This window comes from Daktulosphaira vitifoliae, unplaced genomic scaffold (assembly GCF_025091365.1).
Source record: "Daktulosphaira vitifoliae isolate Bord-2020 unplaced genomic scaffold, ASM2509136v1 Scaffold_1, whole genome shotgun sequence".
Taxonomy (NCBI): domain Eukaryota; kingdom Metazoa; phylum Arthropoda; class Insecta; order Hemiptera; family Phylloxeridae; genus Daktulosphaira; species Daktulosphaira vitifoliae.
Genome location: NW_026099572.1, coordinates 25,663,212 through 25,683,812, shown reverse-complemented (window position 1 = coordinate 25,683,812; position 20,601 = coordinate 25,663,212). Strand labels below are relative to the sequence as shown.

Genomic DNA, 20,601 nt, shown 5'->3' with positions numbered 1-20,601 from the left:
TTTAGTTTTATATACTTCTTGGTTTATCAATTTTAATATTTTTTTTAATCCTTTATACCTTATATAGGTTTCAACATAATTTTTTAAATGGCAATATACATATTTAACTAGCTTATAAATTAAAAAAATATCTAATTAAAAAAATTATTTATCTATAACAACTTTTAACTCATTATTTTGAAAGTTTTTAAAAAATCATCTTTACTGGATCGCGGTATGGCCAGGACGTAGCATAAATTTCATTTTTATAGTTTATATTTATTTATTTAATATTCTTATAAATCTTAAACTCGTAATCAGGATGTAATTAAGGAAATAGAAGTTGATGTTGCTTTAGGAATAAGCTCATATAAAGATGTTCGATAAATAAAAACTTTATAATTTTTATATACCTGTATATAATTCGATAACTAACTACTCTCTATATTTAATATAATAATTTTCAATATTTAAAAACTTTACTATTTAATGAACAGTAATGACGTGCTCATAAAGTCTAAATATTTATTAAAATATACTACGAAAGTAAATGTAAATAAACATTCTCTGTATCCATCTGTTATACATTTTCAAAAAATGATCAAAAATTAAGAGATGTAGAAAATATTTTTAATTATTCATAATAAATTGTAATAAACTTAGTTAGTTCGATTACACAACTTTATAATATTTATAAGTGTAGTACTAATATTTTCAAATAAAATATAATTATATATAATAATATAATTTCTAATAGAATATTTTAGTGCAATTATTGTGCTAAAATATTTTTCTATTGAATTACTTAAATGTTTTAACTTATTTATAAAAAAAATAATACATAACATTAAGTTTGAAAATCAACTAATATTATTTATATACCTCTTGTATACTTTATTATATTATAGATTAATTACACTGCGGGTTAAAAATGGAGAATGGATATATTATATTATTGATATCTATGTAAATACATTATTCAAAATTACTATGATGTTCTTAATACTTGGTTACCTTACACCCATATTTTTTTTAATTGTGTGTCTCGAAGCCAATGATTATTATTGGGGTAAATGAAGTTTTAATTATTTTTCATCATTTGTATGGTTTTAAATAAGTTGTAAATTTATAGGGACAAAATCTGGTGGATATATGAACAATTTTACTTCAAAAATGAAAATTAAATGAAAAAAAAAATATTTTAGTAGCGTTTTTAACAGCAACGATCTTCATTAATATACAAATACTCAGATAATTCATGAAAAAGTCATGTGAAATTGATACAAATTATACAATTATATACAAATATTATTCAAATTCTAATTAAAATAAAAGAAAAAATTGAAATAGATTCAGACATTTTAAACTATAATTGTGAAGTTAATTTTTAACAGAATAAAAAAATTAATTTAATGTGTAACAACTATATTTCTCATTTTAAAAATGAGTGTTCTAAACTTCATTACTCGCATTTAAAATATTTATGCATAAAAATTTGAAGAACATCAGATTCTTTAAATCTTTATCAAATAGAAATTAATTTAGTTTACTTTAAGTCTAATAAAAGAATAACGTTTCAACGACAATGAGTAAATATCATCTTAAATTAAAATTAGTAAAATTTTTCAATTTTTTTTTTGCATTGAAACGTTTTATGATAATAATGTAGTTCATTATTATATTTTAAACTATCTAGAGTCTTTATCTAGTATGACATTATGGTAGGTTATTTTATGACTTTTCACAATTTTGAAAAGAAGTTAAATTAATTTATCAAAAAAAGCATTTATTTTTTCTAAAATCCTCTCTTCTATAATTTTGTCTGACTATCTTAATTTTAATTCATAATAAAAATTCTTTTAAAATTTATGAGAAAGAAAATTATTAATAAATATCAAAAAAAAAATTATAATGATTAATACCTTGCATTCTGAAAAAAATACTGTAAGATACGTTGTATGTATAATTCGGAAATATAACTTAGGCGCTATGTATTTAAGTCCTTTCCTTGTAATATAAGATTATTTAGATTATGCAGAAGCATCACATTATTTGATATATTTTTTATTTTCACCTTTATCTAATAATTACATATTATTACTTAAATCTACTGAATGGATTCTATCTTTTCCAGTGATTTTATTATTTATCAATGTAGTATAATTTTGACTACTGTGGGAATTTTTAATTAAAAAATAACTGTAAATCAATGATTAAAGCTGTTATTTAATTAAAAAAACTGGTATGAAAAAATATGGAGTCCAGAAATATTTAGAAGAAAACAATATACTGGCAGTTAGATGTTAAATTTCTATGATTAAATTTTAATTATTGAATCATGATATACTTATGTTGCCTAAGGTTATCTTAATGATCAATGCGCATAGTCGTTTGTATAAGCGAAAGCAATTTTACTTTTCATTTTTTTATACTTATTAATGTACTTTTTATTATATTAAATGCATAAGTACATATACTTATGCACAAAACGTTTAATCCTAGTAGTTGACAAACATAAACAGTAGCATATTTACGATGGCAAATAGGGTTAGCTGCCTTTTTAAAAATTAACTTTTTAATTTCCAGGGAAATATTTTTTTTATTATTTAATATTTAATATAATTTTGTTTATTCTAATTAATGTTATTTGGTGTTAAGGCATCAGTTTCACATCTTCAGCATCACACATCAATTTTTACAATATCCCTAAATAAAATATTTATATCTTGATGTTTATAATGCATCATTTATTGAGACTTTTGTGTTTTGTTCACTTATAGTAAATTCTTGTTGAGATAAATTTAATTTTTACAATATATTAAAATTATATAAAATTAAAATTTTCAAACTCTGAAATGTTACTAAAAAATTTAATTTCCATAATTAGTATATTTTTAATTTTTGCTAAATTATTGAGATAGAAAAAAATGTCTTATTCTTCAAACTTAAAACAAATATAAATTTTAGACCTCTATTTTAAATAAATAAGAATTTTGAATTTCATCATGTTAAATACTTTTTCATCATAAAACACTTATTTTTTCAAAAAAATAAAATAAAAATATCTAAAGAATATTTTTTTAATTTTTTGATGAAGATAATAGATAATTGGTGTTAGTTTCAATACTAAAAATACATATTTGTAAATGTTAGAAATATAGTTTGTGTATTTACAAACAAATTATTTAAATTGTATGATCAGTATAAGACATTTTCAAGAATGATTTTGATTGTTCAATGTAAATACAGTTTATCAGTCTATAAATTGCGTTTCATGTATTCATATCAATCTACTTAAGCAAAATGAAAACGAAATCGACTTTCGTTTGAGTTGCTTCTCTGTATGATGTCTTCTGGCAGCGGGGACACCTTTTATAAAAGACTGCGATACGCCTTACACCTCATCATACATACTAACATGGTCAAAATGAGGTAAGCTTTGCAAGACTGATAATTAAAAAGGATTATTTTTTTTATAAATTTCAATCTATGATTGATAAAAATTATTAATTTTTTTTAGAAATCAAAAATGTTTTATTATTTTTATGCTGACACTTGTTTCTAAAGGAAATGCATGGAGATCTAAAAACGATGATTGCGCATTGCCATTAAAACACTTTAAATATATTTCGTAAGTAACATTTAATTAATATTAACATAATTATAAAAACGCATAGAACCTAACAAATTACATAAAAACATTATGCATATTAAATATATTTTCAACAAATACCTTATTATAAAATAATTTAATTAACCTAAAAATTATAAATTATTTTTTTTTCTATTCGGTAATAATATATATAACATATATTTTAATATTAATAAAAATTGCTTCAATTTATTAAATATGAATGAAATTTTTGGAAATAATGGGTAGTAATAATCACTTTTAAGAATGAAATAAATGAATGTACATTTTAAGTAAAATCTGAAGAAAAGTGTAATTTTGTAAACACATATATTAATATTTTTAAAGAAAATTAAAAATATATATCGTCGAATTCTAAAATATTACTCTTGGATAACATAAAAAGTTGAATCAATAAAGTATTTTGAATCCAATGGACTTTATAGACAAAAATTTGTTTTGTTAATTTAAAAGGGATTAGTAATTTTTCATTATTTATTTTTATGAAAATGTTGTAAAAAGATATTATTTTGTAACAATCTTAAGTATACACTACCGTATTATGATAAAATATAATTTTATTAAGTAATGGTCATTGTTTTTTTATGAGAATAAAAAAACATTATTTGGACTACAACTTTAAGTTAATTTTCTTTAGTTTCTTATGAAGATATGTTTTCATGAGAATATGAAATATAAAATACTTTCATGCTAAAGGTCATATTGGGTGTTCAATAAGTAAGACATAAGGTTTATAATAGTGTTTCTATTATTCGTAAGAATTAATCTCTTACTTTTTGAATACTCTGTAACAACTTGCACAATTGTACATTTAAAGTGGTAGTATAAAAAAAATGATTTAAAATATTATACTTAATATATATTGCATTGATGAGGATACATTTTTAGAGGATATTACTGCGTTCTTTAACTACATTGAAATAAATTTAGTTAATAGGAAAATTAATCACTTTATTTATGTATCAAATGAGATTCATCATGAAGTTCATGTGAAACGTTAAATTCTATGTAAATACCCGTGTACTCTTTACACTGGTCCATTAATTTAATAAAGCACGTGTCATATTGGAAGCTGAAGTTTCTAATAAATTATTTCGAATCGACTCAAAGTCAATATTTGATGCTTTAATACATTTATAATATTTGTTAAATCATCATTGCATGAGAGAACGAGAAGAAAGATATTTGATTCTTGTGATTAAAGTAATGAAATATACACTTGATGTAAAGAGCTGATTTAAAAACCAAAACAATTATTATAAAGGAGAAAGTTTATACTTCATTTGTACGCAGGGCCCGGTGAGATACCAAATAGTTATGACTCTGCGAGATGCTTTTAATAAAACTGCAAAATCATCCCGTTTAGTGTAATAAAAAGCCAATTAATAGCAATTAAACTAAAACAATAATACATTTCACGATTTGTTTTAAAATAAATATCGATACAATATATTATCCAAGACAATAAAGATTTTTTTTGGTGATTTCCGTACAAATTAAATTTTGGAGAAAGAGTGAAGATATTAGAAATTTTACATTTTTTAATCATACTATATATAACTAAAAGAGAGCATATTGTTAAAATGAAATTGTGTCACGAAAGTTCATTGAAAAGAAAACATATTCTTGATCAAATAATAACTATCAATAAGTAATTTTTGTCGATAGAGGCAATCTTAATTATTATTATTATATTATATTATTAAGGGAAAAAAATCTAGAACAGTTGTATTAAAGATTTTTCTGGCTATGCTGTCATCTTTCATTCTTGAATGAATGCATCATGGCAATTTTGGCTATGCCATTGATGTATTTGGAAAATTTTTAAATACTAAAAAAATTAACAGTTTATTTTTTAAATTAATATATGAATTGAAATTACACGTTAACAGTCAATTTCATGGTGAAAAATGTATTACTTATACTAACGTAACTGACGCATTCCACGAAGCATGTAAAGGCGTACTGAGCATTGAGCCAGGGACAAATGATTTAACAGATATTCAATTAGAAAATTTTGGATATGTCTTGCAGGAAACTACAAGAATAATTTGTGAATGGTTAGTACATTTTTTATTAATAAGTAGGCAATTGTTTAATGAAATCGTGAACTATTTTATATCTAATCTATACATAGTAATATTTCATTGACTAAATATTTTATTTTTTAACAACATAATATTTTGACTTAAGGTTTGGACTTACTAAAGATCAAGTACGTAGTTTGTTGCCTCTTATAAACACAATGAACACAGACATTAAATCATTTTGTCCCAAAGAATTGAAATCTTATCCTGGAAATGACTGCAGTGGGATTAATTTTCGATCAATTGATGGTAGATGTAATAATATAGTACACCCTCATTGGGGAGCTGCCAAGTTACCGTTTAAGCGCTTATTACCACCGGATTATGGAGATGGCAAGCCTTTTATGATTTATACATTTATAATAAAATACAAAATTTTAAATAAATAATATGAGTGATTTCGTCATAATAATCCAATATTCTTTAATTAGTTATACTAAGAATAAAAAGATATGTTAAATGTTACTTATAATATTAATGTTTCATTTGAAGGGATCAAATCATTTAGAACAAGTATAACAGGATTTCCATTACCAAATCCTAGATCAATATCTGCTCGAATTCATAGAGATTTACCTAAACCACATAGAACCGATATTTCATTTATGTTTGCTGCCTGGGGACAACTCATTGATCATGATCTAACCCTAACTGCGGAAACCAAAGGTAACATAAATCGTATAGTAATAATTTAAAAGTTCGAAGTAACCTTTCTTTCGTTTAATAGAACCTATAACAAGACAAGAAATCAAATGTTGTTCCGGAGCTACACATCCAAGTTGTATACCAATACATGTACCATCAGACGACCAATTTTTCATTGGGAATCACCGACAACGTTGTATAGATATGATTAGATCATTAGCTGGTGTTACTATAGATTGCACATTAGGTAATAATTATTTTAAAAAATTTAATTTTATAATAATTAAAAAGATTATTGATATCTTTTCAATAAATGAATATATTTTGCGGTTAAAAAATCTTATTTACAATAAATTATGAAATTTATAATTTAATATTATTTCATCATAATGTATGATAAATTATTCATAATTCGTAGATGATAATGATAACTTTATAACTATAAATTATTATTGTTGTTACATGACTAAAAATATATGGAATTATTACTTAACAATTGTATGGTATAAAAAAATAATTTTTACTTAATTACGATACAATCGGTACAGTTGTATCAAATAATTATTATTGTATTAATTCAATTGTGTATGCCTGTGAAGGTATGTAATATTCCACTTGAAAAATATATAGCCCCATATAATAATATCATAATATACACGTTAAACAGAAGATAAAACTATTAAAGTAATAACAGTTGTTGAAAAGTGAATGGGCAGGTGCAAAATTATGAGGGTGCAGTAATACTTCGCCCTTATACATGTAGTTTCTTGGACCCTGGTACTAGAAACCTTTCCACAGGGTGCAATTGTTATCTGAAACTGCATTTATGCTGTTTAAAGGGTAATTCGATAGCAGTTATTTCAAATCATAAACCCCTATTCACAATAAGCCAATAAGAACCCTTTTTGCGCACATTATTTTGATTTTTATAATGCATGTTTCATCGAGGATTTAAAATTTTATAAACAGCGTTACTTCTGCGACCCTGATCCTCTAAGACGCTACTTGATCGGTGTTTTGCGATGGTGCAGTGTATTGTATATGTGTAATAAATCTTAATATGACTTAATATCTTTGCTATCTGAGATCTTAAGATCAATAGAAAGGAGTGTAATTCTGAACATAATTTTTCTTTATTAAAAAAATTATGTATTTGTTAATATTTAAGCATATTTACATCAGCCTTGAGAAATGAAAACTCTCTTTTAGAACCCCTGAATATAGTTCACCCTTATATAACCAATCCCTCTTTTGTGTATATTCTTATATTCAGGGTATACTAAACCCTAATTTTTAAAAACCCTTACATAAAATAAATTTCTTCATAAAGTGTTTATATTTATCATATCAAAATATTAAAAATATATTAACTTAAATATTTAATAATTAATTTATCTTAAACTAATTAAACTAATTCAGCGCCGTATTTATATGCAGGCAATATAGGCCTACAAGGCATATTTTACGGGCCGGCAAATATTGAAGGCTAATAAATGTATAAAAAGCGAGTTAATTTTTTATTTTTATTGAAACATATTGATAAACTAATAATTATCATAATCTTTTTCATTTATTGTGTAAATATGATTTGTATATTAATTTCTACAAGCAATTTATTTTATGATTTATTAATAAACATAGATTTGCTTGAAAAATATTTTTATATACTTTTTTTTGTGGAAGAATCAGTAGTGTTATGGCTAAAATGTATAAAAATGAACCCCCTCCGTCATAACGTAATGAAGAGTGACAAATTTATAAATACCTATAGGCGGAAAATATGTGAATATGCCTCTGTATATGTTTAAAATTATTTTTTTTGTAATGAAAATATAATTATTATTATTACTATAATATTTTATTTATATTAAACATTCTATCTAAAAACTATGCTTAGGTTTGAGAGGTTGTGAAATCTACTTAGCCCATTACAACGGAATCAAACTCTGTACACTGAGACACAATACTCTCTCGATTAAGCTAAGCAGGCTACTTTAACCATAAAAATACTTTAAACTTATTTTGATTGATTCAAAAAAAAAACATTTTTCCTATTTCAACAAAAACTTTATTTTAATGTATTTATTAGGTATAAAATAAATAAACATATTATTATTTTTATTTTTTAGGACCTAGAGTACAAATAAACGCATTAACATCATCAATTGATGCTAACTTCATTTATGGATCTAATGACGATTTGGCTAAAAAACTAAGATCTTTCGAAGGTGGCAAATTGACAATGGTACCAATTTTAGCAGGACTTAAATTAAAATTTATTTTACCGCCAAAAAAACATCAACCTGACGATGGATGTATTAGACCGCATTCAGATTTATATTGTTTTTTAGCGGGTATCTTGTTTTGTATAACAAAAATTAAAAATATTTATAACTATCTGTAATATATTTCCATTTATTAGGTGATAACCGAGTAAATGAACAATTGGCTCTAGGTGTACTTCACACAATATTTGCACGTGAACATAATCGAATTGCTGACGAACTTTGTGTCATTAATCCCCATTGGGATGACGAACGATTATACCAGGTGTGTAGTTTACAATATAAATAATTTAACTACAAAAAAGAAATTTTTCATTTTATAAGACTAAAAAGTAAAAATGTTTGATAGTATTTTTAAACAATTGAGTTATTACTTAGTGTTTTAAAAACATTAATTTTTTAAGCCATCTCTTATTTTTCATATTTTACATCTTTTTTAGGAAACAAGAAAAATTATTGGGGCAATGGTTCAACATATAACATACAATGAATTTTTACCAAAGCTTTTGGGTAAATACACGATGAAAAAGTTTGGCTTGGAATTAGTGCCTCAAGGATTTTCAAACAGTTACGATCCCGATATAGACATCACTATACCAGCGGTATTTGGATCAGCAGCTTTTCGCTTTGGTCACTCTTTATTACCAGACGCAATGGAAAGATGGAGTGTAGATCACAAGTTTTTAGGATCAAGAAGATTCAGTGAAATATTCCAACAACCATATGATCTTCACAAACCTGGATGGTTAGATCAATACCTTTTGGGTATGGTTAATCAGCCGTCACAAGCTATGGATGACGCTATAACATCACAAGTAAAATTAAATCATTCTATAAAAAATGATGTGAAGAATAATGAATTAATTTCATATTAAATTATAACAAAGGTAACGAATCATTTATTCCAAGAACCCGTTAACGACTATGGAAAAGACTTAGCTTCCATAAATATTCAACGTGGTAGAGAACATGGTATACCATCGTATTCAGCATGGAGACAATTTTGTAAGTTACAGTCCATTAAAACGTGGAGCTCTATGCTAACTGATATTAGCAATGCAACTGTCAAAGCCTACCATGATCTTTTTACATCTTCCGAAGATGTTGATTTATGGTCAGCGGGAGTTTCAGAACGTGCTTTCGATGGAAGTATTATAGGCCCAACACTTAGCTGTATCATTGCTAAAACTTTCAGTGATCTGAAAAAAGGAGATCGTTTTTGGTATGAAAATCCTGATTTGCCCAATTCGTTTACCTTGGGTAAAAGTCTTCATAAATCTAAAAATAATTATATGTAATTACACATAGAGCACTTTAAAATTGCACAATAATTTAAATTTTTATAGAACAACTAAGTGAAATAAAAAAGATTAAACTATCACGAGTGTTGTGTGACAATAGTGATGGTATTGCAACTATTCAACCATTTGTATTGGAATTACCTTCATATAATAAGTATTAATATTTACAGTTCTTGAAATTTTGAAAAATATTTAAAGATAAATTTTTTGTTATTAGAAATAGTAGAGTATCATGTAAAGGACATATTTTACCTCAAATAGATTTATGGGCCTGGAAAGAGTATCCCGGGTGCTGCAATAAAAAAAAGGTTTAATTGATAATGAATATTAGTGCTAACTATACTTAAATATATATAATATTTTTGCAGGTTTCAAATCCACACAATCCCACAACACAGTCGCACAAAGTTCACGTAAATGAAAGGAATAAAGATGATGAAAATTTATATAAGTTCATTCAAGCTATAGCTGTTAACATTTCATCGGCAAAACCATACTCATCGAAATAGTTAAATTATTTATTTATTTTAAACTTATTAACTGATTATTTATATATGTATAGTAATAATATATTTTGTTGTACGTTCAAAGAAAAAAATAAAATCTATTCGATCTAATACAAACATGTGTAAAATTGTAATCTTTTATTTTTTTATATGTTATTTATATTACTAATCTTAAAACCCGGTCCCGCATTTACAAAAAATTGTAATACATACTGTGTTTATATTATTTATTTATTTTAATAATAGTCATAACAATAACAATAAAATTATTTTGTATTATTGAAGCTAAAAGAGTATATATTAAACATAAGTATTATTTATGACTATAGTAATGTTTTTGGGTATACATAGATTTTTTTATTTTAATATTTGGTAAAAAATTATTTATTGTAAAACGTATACAAAAGCATAGCAAAGTATCACACACAAGCGCCTAAATTATTTTAACACACTTAATCTAATATTTAAATTATAATTTTATAAAAATAATGGCATACGAATTATTATTTAAAATAAAGTTACAATAATACAATTTTAGTTGACCTAATATATTATTGGAATAGATTTTAATTGAATTTCTAAAATGAAAGACAAATTTTGATGTAGTTCTTTCATTATTTGAATATTAAAGATTTTTAACAACTATTTAAAAACAAATAATCAAACCTATTTTACATAATAAAAAAATATGTGATTTAGTTTAAATAACATTTTATAATTTAGTTAACACATCTTTGTGTTAACAATCTTTTAATCTTTGTTTTTCTTCAGTTGTATTTTCACCTGAAAGTAAAACAAAATTAATACTTATTTAAAATTTTCAATTTATAAATTTAATACAATTCTGATATACTAATAGCTAATTTTTAAGCATATTTTCTAAAAAAAAACTCATTTTTTATGTACAATGTAAAATTATACACTTTTTTTACATTTAGCGGACCCCAACTACTTGTGATAAAATTTAGGGAAAATAAGAAGAAGAATGTATAAAATAATAAACATAAAATACTGCTTATAAATTTAAAGAACATGATGTGTCATGAAAAACAGTGTTGGTTTTACAATGTATCTAAGGTCCAGTAATTGAATAATAAAGAATTTATTGAATTTGAACTTTTTTTCTAAGATTTTTTTCACTGGATAAATTGTAAAATTTAAAACCATAATCAATTTCAAATATTTTTTATTAACGATAAAACATTAAAATTACTCTCCTAAGTTATATTTAATAAATGCTTAGAGAATACAATTAAGTATATATGCAACAAATTTCTTTAATAGTATGACGAAAGATATCACTCATAATTCAAAATTTATTTTGTTATAAAGACATATTACATATTATATTTCCCCCTTATTTGGATGAAAAGGTAAAAATGATACTTAAGAGTGGTTCAGCCACTGTCTATTTCAGTGTTGAAAATTATTTGTTTCACCTATGAGCATAATAATTTAAAATTGTTAAATAATAAAGCCATAAATTAAAAAAATTAGTTGAGATCGTAAACTAAAGCATCCTAAATTAGAGTATCATTGACAATTTTTCCTTGATCAATCACTTTTTATTAATCAAATTATCTGATTACACCATTTATACTTAACTATATAATTTTAAATATCAGAACCATTAATTTTAAAAATGTTAATTAGACATGGTTTAGAATAGGAAAAATACAATGGACTTTATTTATAATACTATTCTTTTGAATCACTTACTCCAAAGCCATGAACATAGTTTGTATCCTATAACCAAATGTATGCATGGGATAATAAAAGCTGTAAATAAAAAGAAAACTATAATTTCAGTAATCCCTGATTGAAATATTTCTCCTATTAATAAGTAAGTCCAAAATCCAGAAGTGTACTTCACATAAATTAAACTGCAATAAAACACACAAAAAGTCTTTTAAAATTAAATCTATAAAAATATCTAGCGCACAAATCTAATTAAATATTATTTAAAATAATAAATCCCAATAATTTAAAAATATATACAAAAATAAACAAAAAAATCCAGCACAGTGGGGTGAGGCACAGTCGGGACGTTGCATAGTTGGGTCCAGTATAGATTTAATCTGACAGTGATTAAAATCACTATCATTAGAAACGCTTCGATGCAAATCTGTAGATAGTGTTTAATTCTAAGAAATTGGTGGATAATTACAAAAGCTACATTNGTGTAGATAGTGTTTAATACTAAGAAATTGATGGATAATTACAAAAGCAACATTAATCTTTTGAATACGGTAGCCATTTGCGCATTGAAGATAGGTCGTCGGGACAAATTTTTTTTTTCATTTTATAGAACATAAAATAAGCTTTAATTTGATATATGTTTAAAGGACGCAGTATTTCCGGAACATTTTCAAAAATTAAGTTGAAAAAGTTAGTTTTTGTAAAAAAGTTGCTATTTTAAATCCCCCCCATGAGCAGAATAAGTGTTAGATTTTCAAAAAAAAATGATATCAAATGAAAGAAAATTACCTAAGGTTTCAATATAAAGAAATATTATTTTGATTAGTTAATATTTGAAAAAGTTATGGCAGTTTGAAGTACAAAAAACATCCTTATAGAAGGTGATTTTTATCGCAATTATTACATTTTTTTTTTAATTTCGACATCAATTTGCACATTGTAGATAAGGTGTCGGAACAAATTTTTTTTTTTCATTTTATAGTACATAAAATAAGCTTTAATTTGATATATGTTTGAAGGACGCAGTATTTCTGGAACATTTTCAAAAATTAAGTTGAAAAAGTTAATTTTTGTAAAAAAGTTGCTATTTTAAATCCCCCTCAATGAGTAGGGTAAGTGTTAGATTTTCAATAAAGTGATATCAAATGAAAGAAAAATATCTAAGGTTTTAGTATAAAAAAATTTTTTGTTGATTTTTGAAAAAGTTATTGAAGTTTTAAGAAAAATAAGTGAAAAAAATGACAAAATTTACCGATTTTTAAATTTGTAATTTTTTTGAATATTTCCCCCATTTTCGGGGAACGAGGGAATTTTTCTCAATTTTTAAAGGTAATGTCTTCAACTAGATACAATTTGTGATCTTTTGACGTATTGTTANTTAAGGGTAATGTCTCCAACTAGATACGATTTGTGATCTTTTGACGTATTTTTGAAAGAAATCGGTCCCGTGAGAGCTGATAAAATATTTGATTAGAAATGATTGATACAAGTATATTCACAACATAAAATATTTTATTAAGCACATTAATATATTTTTTAATATTTATAGTTGCGGAATATATTATCATTATCGATAAGATATGCAAAACTCATTGCCGAAATTAATAATTGTATGATGTAATGAAAATTAATTTGGTTGATATTACCAGGCAATAGAAAACCACATAATACATATATGCTTAATCTATAGTTAAAACATTTTATATTCAATAATTACTTGAACAAGGAAAATAGGTAAATGAAAGACTGAAAAAGAAACTTTTTTTATCTAAAAGTATACTAACAAATTAAATTCCATTGCGTCAATCATTAATAAATTTAGACATTTAACATGTCAGAATTAAGGAGAGTAAGAGGATTAGATATAGGAAAATGTATAATACGCCATTAAAATCTAGTGGTTTACCTTTTGTAAAATTTGATATTTTCTGAACAACTTATAAACAAATATTTATACTAATAAGTTAGGAACTTATTTGCGTCGCTTGAGAGAAAAAAATTAAAAAAAACATGCATTATTTATTAATAAATAAATTTTTATAGATTTTATTAAAAAAACAACCCAACACATTAGGGACGCAGATTAGTTGGGACAAGTATAAATAATATGTCACAATGATTACTATCACATCATCACTATCATAACAATCGCTCCGATACGAATTTGTTAAATTAGTTGTTTATTAATACACTTTAAAGTCAAATATTTCAGAAATTTAAAATAAAATCTTTTTTTGTAAAAATTGACATTTTTTTTAATTTGACAGGCGCTTTCTTATGGTAGAAAAATCGTCGGAACAAATTTTTTTTATAAAATAGTATACTTTAAGAGTTTTATTTTGATATAGGTTAAAATAAACATTAGTTTTTAAATGTTTTCAAAAATTGTTTGCAATGTGTAGGTGTTTTATTTTAAACTCTATCTATACTAGGATTTTTATTATATTTACATAAAAACCATACTAAAAGAAGGCTTATTGTCATTTTTATTTTTCATATAAAAATCAGTTTTTTTTAAAAAAAAAATTATACTAGTTATAATATGCATGAAAAAAAAGTTAAAAACGCCATTACATTAGTATTGTTTTGAGATATTTTTTTTTTGAAGAGTTTCCTTTACAAGTTTTTGGTGCTGATAGATTCAACTAGATTGAGATTGAATGTCGACTAAATCAACAATATCGGTAATGTGAAATATTGCAACCCAAAAATTTTTTTTGTAATTACAACAATTTTTAATCCTAAAATGATTAAAAAATTTATTGGCACTTTATTTGAACTAATTATTTAAGAAACAACATAATTTTGTGAAAACAGTTAAATAAATGTTTAATAAATATTGTTTAAATGGTGTAAATTAAGATAAAGTTTTCGAGGTTTATTTTTTTAAGAAACATTTTTAAAAAATTAAAAGATATTTATAATCTAAATAAAAATAATAATTTTCACTTGATAATTTATTCTTTAACATTTTGTAACTTACGTCATTTCTCAAATAAGCTATTAATTTAGAATATCAACCATAGTGGACAATGAAAAGAAACTTAACCTCCCTTGAAATATCAATAGTCTCCTTAAATTGATTTTCTAAATCATTTTACGAAATTAGATTATTGTAGCTACCTTAATATTTTTATCTTAAAAATCTTAATCTGTGAATACTGTCAGTAGCGCATTTCAGTTTTTGAAAGGGGCACACATAAATTTTTTAAGATATAGAAAAAACATCGATGATATGAATTTTAATCAGTAATGTGATACGGTTGCATAGGTGCAAGGACATGGCTGGTTATGAATTACTTTAATTTCTATTATCAAAGTAGTTTTGTAGTAGTACAGAATTTATATTAACAAACTATTAAATTTATTTTAAAATAAATATAATAATATTTAAAATAAAGGTTAAAAAATAAGCATTAAACAATAATTGTTTAAAAGAATCAATTTTGTTTCTTCAAAAATCAATACTAGAATATTTATAGATATATGATACAAACGTGGTCATGCAAAAAATTGTTATATTATTCAAAGCTCATATTCACCGTTTGTGTAATTTATTTCATCGTATTATTTATAAGTCATGATTTTTCTCAATTTAGCAAAATAAAAGTACAAAGAATCCTTAAATAAATATTTTTATAACTTACCATAAAATATAAGATCCACCCAGTGAACAAAGACTGATTAAAGATTTGCTAAACTTAGGTACTTTACGTTTAGTTGTAATCATTTCAAGTAGGGATAATACAATGGGATTCGTGTGAACTGCGTGATTATACCAATCAGGTATCCATTGAGACATCTCTTTTGGAAAAAGTAACGGTTTATTTACTGCACAAATAGTCCAAAAAAAAAGGCACACATACTGTTTCAATAAAAATGTTTAATATTATTTATACTAATATATTTTCAGCAGAACATTATAGATAAAAACTACTTTAAATAAAAATATAATTTCTAAAGATATGTGAATAATTACATCATTATTATTTTTTGAACTATTAACGTCCCTTTTTGTTACATTTATAATATAATGCCTATTTAATTTTGATTTTTTTTGTTTTACAAATTTTTTTTTTCAATAATGGACTTATCTGGTTGTTAAAACAAGCTCTTTAATTATACTTATACTTATTTATATTTTTAATAATTAATATTTAGTATTTTAGTAACATAAATAATTAATATTTTAATTTTTACGTAATAGCATGGTCCAGTTGTTTATTAAAAATTATAACTGATAATGCTGTGATAGATTTTGTTAACCTTAACCTAAATAATAATTATAAAGCATAATAAACGGATATCACAAGGTGAATAATTGACCTGTATTAAAAATTTTTAAAATCATTACAATCCAACAAATTTTAGTAACTGAATTATTTAACTCTGATATAAAATAAATGAAAATATAAAAAAATTACGAAAATAAAATAATTATATTTAGACCATCCAAAAATTTGATAATATTTANTAAAAAAATTACGAAAATAAAATAATTATATTTAGACCATCCAAAAATTTGATAATATTTAAGTGAGATAAATGAAATTTGAATGAAGAATATACTAATTTACTATACTTTTACAAAAACTTGTTTTTTGTTTACCCATATAATTGCGTTCTAGGTAGCCTTAGTTGAAAAATTTAATATAAGCAAGTCAAAATAAATTAATATAACAAGCAATACATTTTTTTATTAGATTCGCAATCTTGTTGTTTTTAAGCTTATTTTAGCTAAACTATTTTACGCTATCTATATAAATTGAGCCATATATAATTTGACGATTAGAAAATATTTGATATTCGGACGAGAAAATATACTCTAATGATTTAATGATTACTAATATATTTTAAAATTACTTACAATAGTCACTGGGAAAACGAAGCTGACGAAATAAAAATCTCTCACTTTTTTGTTTTTTTCTAAATGCATGATTATTCTAGATTTTCCAAAAATATACTCTGCATAGTCGATACATATTGTGCAATAAAAAAAGTAAGCTATTTGAATTACCTGGAAAAAATCATTGTACTTTTATAAGTAATACATATGTATAGAGAAACGTTTTAAATTATTTTTATACAAACATTTAAATGTATATATTAAACCTAAATTAAAATAGATGAAAAATGCTATTGTGTACGGACACCTCAATATTTCTGTACATTTTAACTTATGTTGAAAATTTTTAGTCAATGTGATTACTCATGGATTATTCCTTTCTACAAAGGATCTTATAACCAAAAGTATAATTTTAAACATTTTGAAGTGTATAAAAGTTAAAAAAATTTGTTAATTTAAAAAAATAAAATTGTTTATCATAAAAATCATTTGACATCACATTCATTGAAAATTATGCAAAACTTTCTAAAAATTAATTAAAAATAACTATTATCTATAGATAAAGAATTTTTAAATTTTATAATAAAATTAACATAGATAAAATTCATTTTTTTGATTCATAACAAATAATTAAGATTTGATAATCATACTAATCAACAAAATGATACATTTTTAACCATCAGAGACCAAAATGTATTTTCTAAAGTAATTATTCGCATTGGTAAAATTACACCTTTTCTATCGCCTATAGTTTTTAAGATTATTAGTAAAAACAAATTTAATTACAGATAAAAAAATATTAAAAAAAAAAATAAATTTTCAAATTATTTTTGATTTTTAATATGTTAACACTAATCTATGTTAAATTTCCATAACTTGTAAATTTGAAATCAGAATAATTTAATAGGAAATTTTATGAGGTCTTGATATGTGGTCAAATACTTATTTTATTACTATTAATAATATCATTATGAGAAAATTTCGTTAAAATTACTATTTTCTTGCATTTATATCATAATAAATCATTTTAATAAAAATCTTACTCATCAATTCCATGTAGCTCTTAAATTTTAAATATAGTATAATTGAAATTTCCGGATCTTAATTAAATATATTTATTAATTATTCCTATTAATCTCACATAAGAATGATTTAATTTAAATAAATACATGAATTTTCAAATGAACTTAATAAGATTGTATTAACATAAAGGAATTTTGTGTTTCATTTTTATCTTAATGTGTTCTTGGATTTTATTTTAACATATGTTTTTATTATTTTGAATAATTAAAAAATTAATAAAGATCTGAAAATGTCAATTATACCATATTTAAAATTTAAGAGTTATATAGAATTGATGAGTAAGATTTCTATTTAAGTTATTTATTACAATACAAATGCATAAAAGTTTAACCAATCATTTTTAATTAATATTTTTGTTTTTAACTTCGTGTTTTTTTTTAATTTTTGATATTTTTGTCAAGTAAATAAATATTTTTTTTTTTTAGTTATAAAAAAAATGTATCGATCTATATTGTTTTTTAATTTCATTTGCAATATGTTTTGGCTCTAATAAATTATACGATGGGTTTCACTAAAATTAATGGTTTTGTACACTCAATGGAACAAAAATTGAAATAAATTAACTCAGGCGAGCATAGAATAAAATAGTTTGCTGATTTTGCAAACTTAAATTTTTTCACACGTTCACCTACTTTTGCATTCAATTCAATTGGTTGAATATTCAGCACATAGTCATAATTATAGTAGTAAACGGTTTCATTTTACTTAACATTATTTGAACAGTTTAATCATACAAATCATTTTAGTCTAAATAGCTATTTCTATTTTGAATGAATTATATTTCAAATTAAATTCGATGTATAAAGCTTAAAATATGTTCCGGTATTATTACTTCTAGTATTAGTAAAAGGTTACAAAAATTATAAGTTTTACTCACTTGATAAAGTCACTTAATAATAAAATTAAGGAAGCAATATCTTCGAAAGCTAAATGTTTTATCATTTTTTTGTAATGAAGTATTTACATAGCTCAATAACTATGTAGCTACTGAAGCATTTAAAATCAATAAAATTTGTACTATACAATTTTTACATAAATTAATTATCATTTTCAGAACTTTGGAACATCAATTATGCTTAAATTGTTAAATTCAACTACTAAGCAAATTAAAATTTTAGAGTTTCAAGTTATGAATTATAAAAGGCAACGTCGGCAATTGTTGCATGCTAGATTTTTTAAAACAAAACTATTCAAATTATTTTTTATTTTTAACACTAACCTATGCTAAATTTACACAACTTGTAAATTTGAAATCTAAATTTTATGAGAACTTAAATATAGTTTTATTTAGATTGATATATAGTCAGATACTTATATTATTACTATTAATAGTATCTTAATGAGAAATGCTAAAAATTTCGTTAAAATTTCTATTTCTTTGTATTTTTGTCATAATAAATCATTTTAATAATAATCTTACTTATTAATTTTATGTAACTCTTAAATTTTATATATGGTACAATTGAAATGTTCGGATCTTAATTTAAATATATTTATTAATTATTCCTAATGATCACACATAAAAATGATTTAGTTTAAATAAATATACGAATTTTTCAAAATGCAAAATTAAACAAAAGTATTCTGTTAAAATGTTTGTATTTAAGTGGTATAAGTGATTTATGTATCTTAAATAACGAAATCCTTAAATGTGGATTTTATTTGATAATGATAAAATTTTACGTACTAGACTCCAAACAGACATACATTTCCACCACCAATTGGAACCAAGTTTTCCAAATTTCGGATGAACGATATTTTCCAAATCCAAAACAAATAGTCCATAATATGATACGTATAAATAATAGAATGTAACGAATAAGCGAGATACTTTGTAAAGATGCTGGCGTTCCGTTTCTGTGAACGACCGACAAAACACAGAAGTCACAACAGGCGTAGGGCTCTTTATAGATGACACTTCCATAACTAATGGTTAGTAAACTTGAACGCTAATTTACTACTACTTATTAATACTACAATGTCTGCATGTTAAATAACGCACTTCAAAGTAACTGTTTAAGTCATAATAATCTCAACTCCCACCAATCAATGACGACATTAAAATTTTCTTTAAACATTTTTTATTTTAACTAAGACAATCTTTACATGATAATTCAGTAACACACATCACTCGTCATTTTATCGGCTTTAAATTAAAATGTATGGAAATTTAAAGAATTTTTTACAACACTTGATTAAAATCATATATAAAATAAACTTTTGCAAAGAAAACAGTAATAATTATTTTATTAGTACGAATAATAAGTATAAATTTGGAACGAAAATGGCGATATTCGAGGATTATTTTAATGGTACAACTACGGAGATACTGCAGTGCCCTCAAGCTTTAAATTAGTACTCTCAACTAAATTAGAAAATTATATCTACTATTATGTACAAATATTTTTAGGGTAGAAGAAAAATTCACATTTCATTAATTATCAATACACAAATAAATTCTTTTTGTAGCGTTACTAATCATATTGTAACTCTATTATGTAGATTACAGAGTATTCCAC

The 20,601-nt window shown here is 23.6% G+C and overlaps 2 protein-coding genes across 9 annotated transcripts in view; one reads left to right on the top strand and one right to left on the bottom strand.

Annotated features, from left to right (window-relative positions):
- LOC126893931 (peroxidase-like) overlaps positions 1–10,458 on the top strand; it is a 99,104-nt gene extending 88,646 nt beyond the window's left edge. For all 6 annotated transcript variants that reach the window (XM_050664491.1, XM_050664488.1, XM_050664489.1 and 3 more), the window contains 13 exons: positions 3,279–3,411; positions 3,500–3,610; positions 5,524–5,691; positions 5,825–6,051; positions 6,211–6,384; positions 6,446–6,610; positions 8,493–8,717; positions 8,786–8,913; positions 9,089–9,463; positions 9,536–9,908; positions 9,995–10,103; positions 10,167–10,257; positions 10,318–10,458. In XM_050664491.1, coding sequence (XP_050520448.1) covers positions 3,323–3,411; positions 3,500–3,610; positions 5,524–5,691; positions 5,825–6,051; positions 6,211–6,384; positions 6,446–6,610; positions 8,493–8,717; positions 8,786–8,913; positions 9,089–9,463; positions 9,536–9,908; positions 9,995–10,103; positions 10,167–10,257; positions 10,318–10,458 — 2,376 coding nt within the window. In that variant the 5' untranslated portion in view covers positions 3,279–3,322. The remainder of the gene's footprint in view (positions 1–3,278; positions 3,412–3,499; positions 3,611–5,523; positions 5,692–5,824; positions 6,052–6,210; positions 6,385–6,445; positions 6,611–8,492; positions 8,718–8,785; positions 8,914–9,088; positions 9,464–9,535; positions 9,909–9,994; positions 10,104–10,166; positions 10,258–10,317) is intronic.
- Positions 10,459–10,668: 210 nt separating this feature from the next.
- LOC126893944 (androgen-induced gene 1 protein-like) lies at positions 10,669–20,094 on the bottom strand. Of its 3 annotated transcripts, none has more exons than XM_050664509.1 (5): positions 19,770–20,089; positions 17,021–17,170; positions 15,801–16,018; positions 12,175–12,338; positions 10,669–11,238 (listed from the first exon to the last, which is right to left on the bottom strand). In XM_050664509.1, the coding sequence occupies exons 1-5, from the start codon at positions 20,004–20,006 to the stop codon at positions 11,195–11,197; spliced, it is 813 nt and encodes a 270-aa protein (XP_050520466.1). In that variant the 5' UTR covers positions 20,007–20,089; the 3' UTR covers positions 10,669–11,194. The 3 variants fall into 3 exon arrangements, with proteins under 3 accessions (XP_050520466.1, XP_050520468.1, XP_050520467.1); XM_050664511.1 differs by having other exon boundaries at positions 11,197–11,238; positions 12,175–12,234; positions 19,770–20,093; XM_050664510.1 differs by lacking the exons at positions 10,669–11,238; positions 12,175–12,338 and adding an exon at positions 14,776–14,894 and having other exon boundaries at positions 19,770–20,094.
- Positions 20,095–20,601: the final 507 nt, after the last annotated feature.

Bases quoted from the DNA above. Each gene is read 5' to 3' on its own strand.
- LOC126893944 (XM_050664509.1), bottom strand. From the start codon at position 20,006: ATGGAAGTGTCATCTATAAAGAGCCCTACGCCTGTTGTGACTTCTGTG. The intron at 16,019-17,020 runs GTAAGTAATTTT...TTATTGAAACAG, and splicing joins TCGTTTTCCCAGTGACTATT to TATGTGTGCCTTTTTTTTTG. The intron at 11,239-12,174 runs GTAAGTGATTCA...TTTTACTTTCAG, and splicing joins ACTATGTTCATGGCTTTGGA to GTGAAAATACAACTGAAGAA.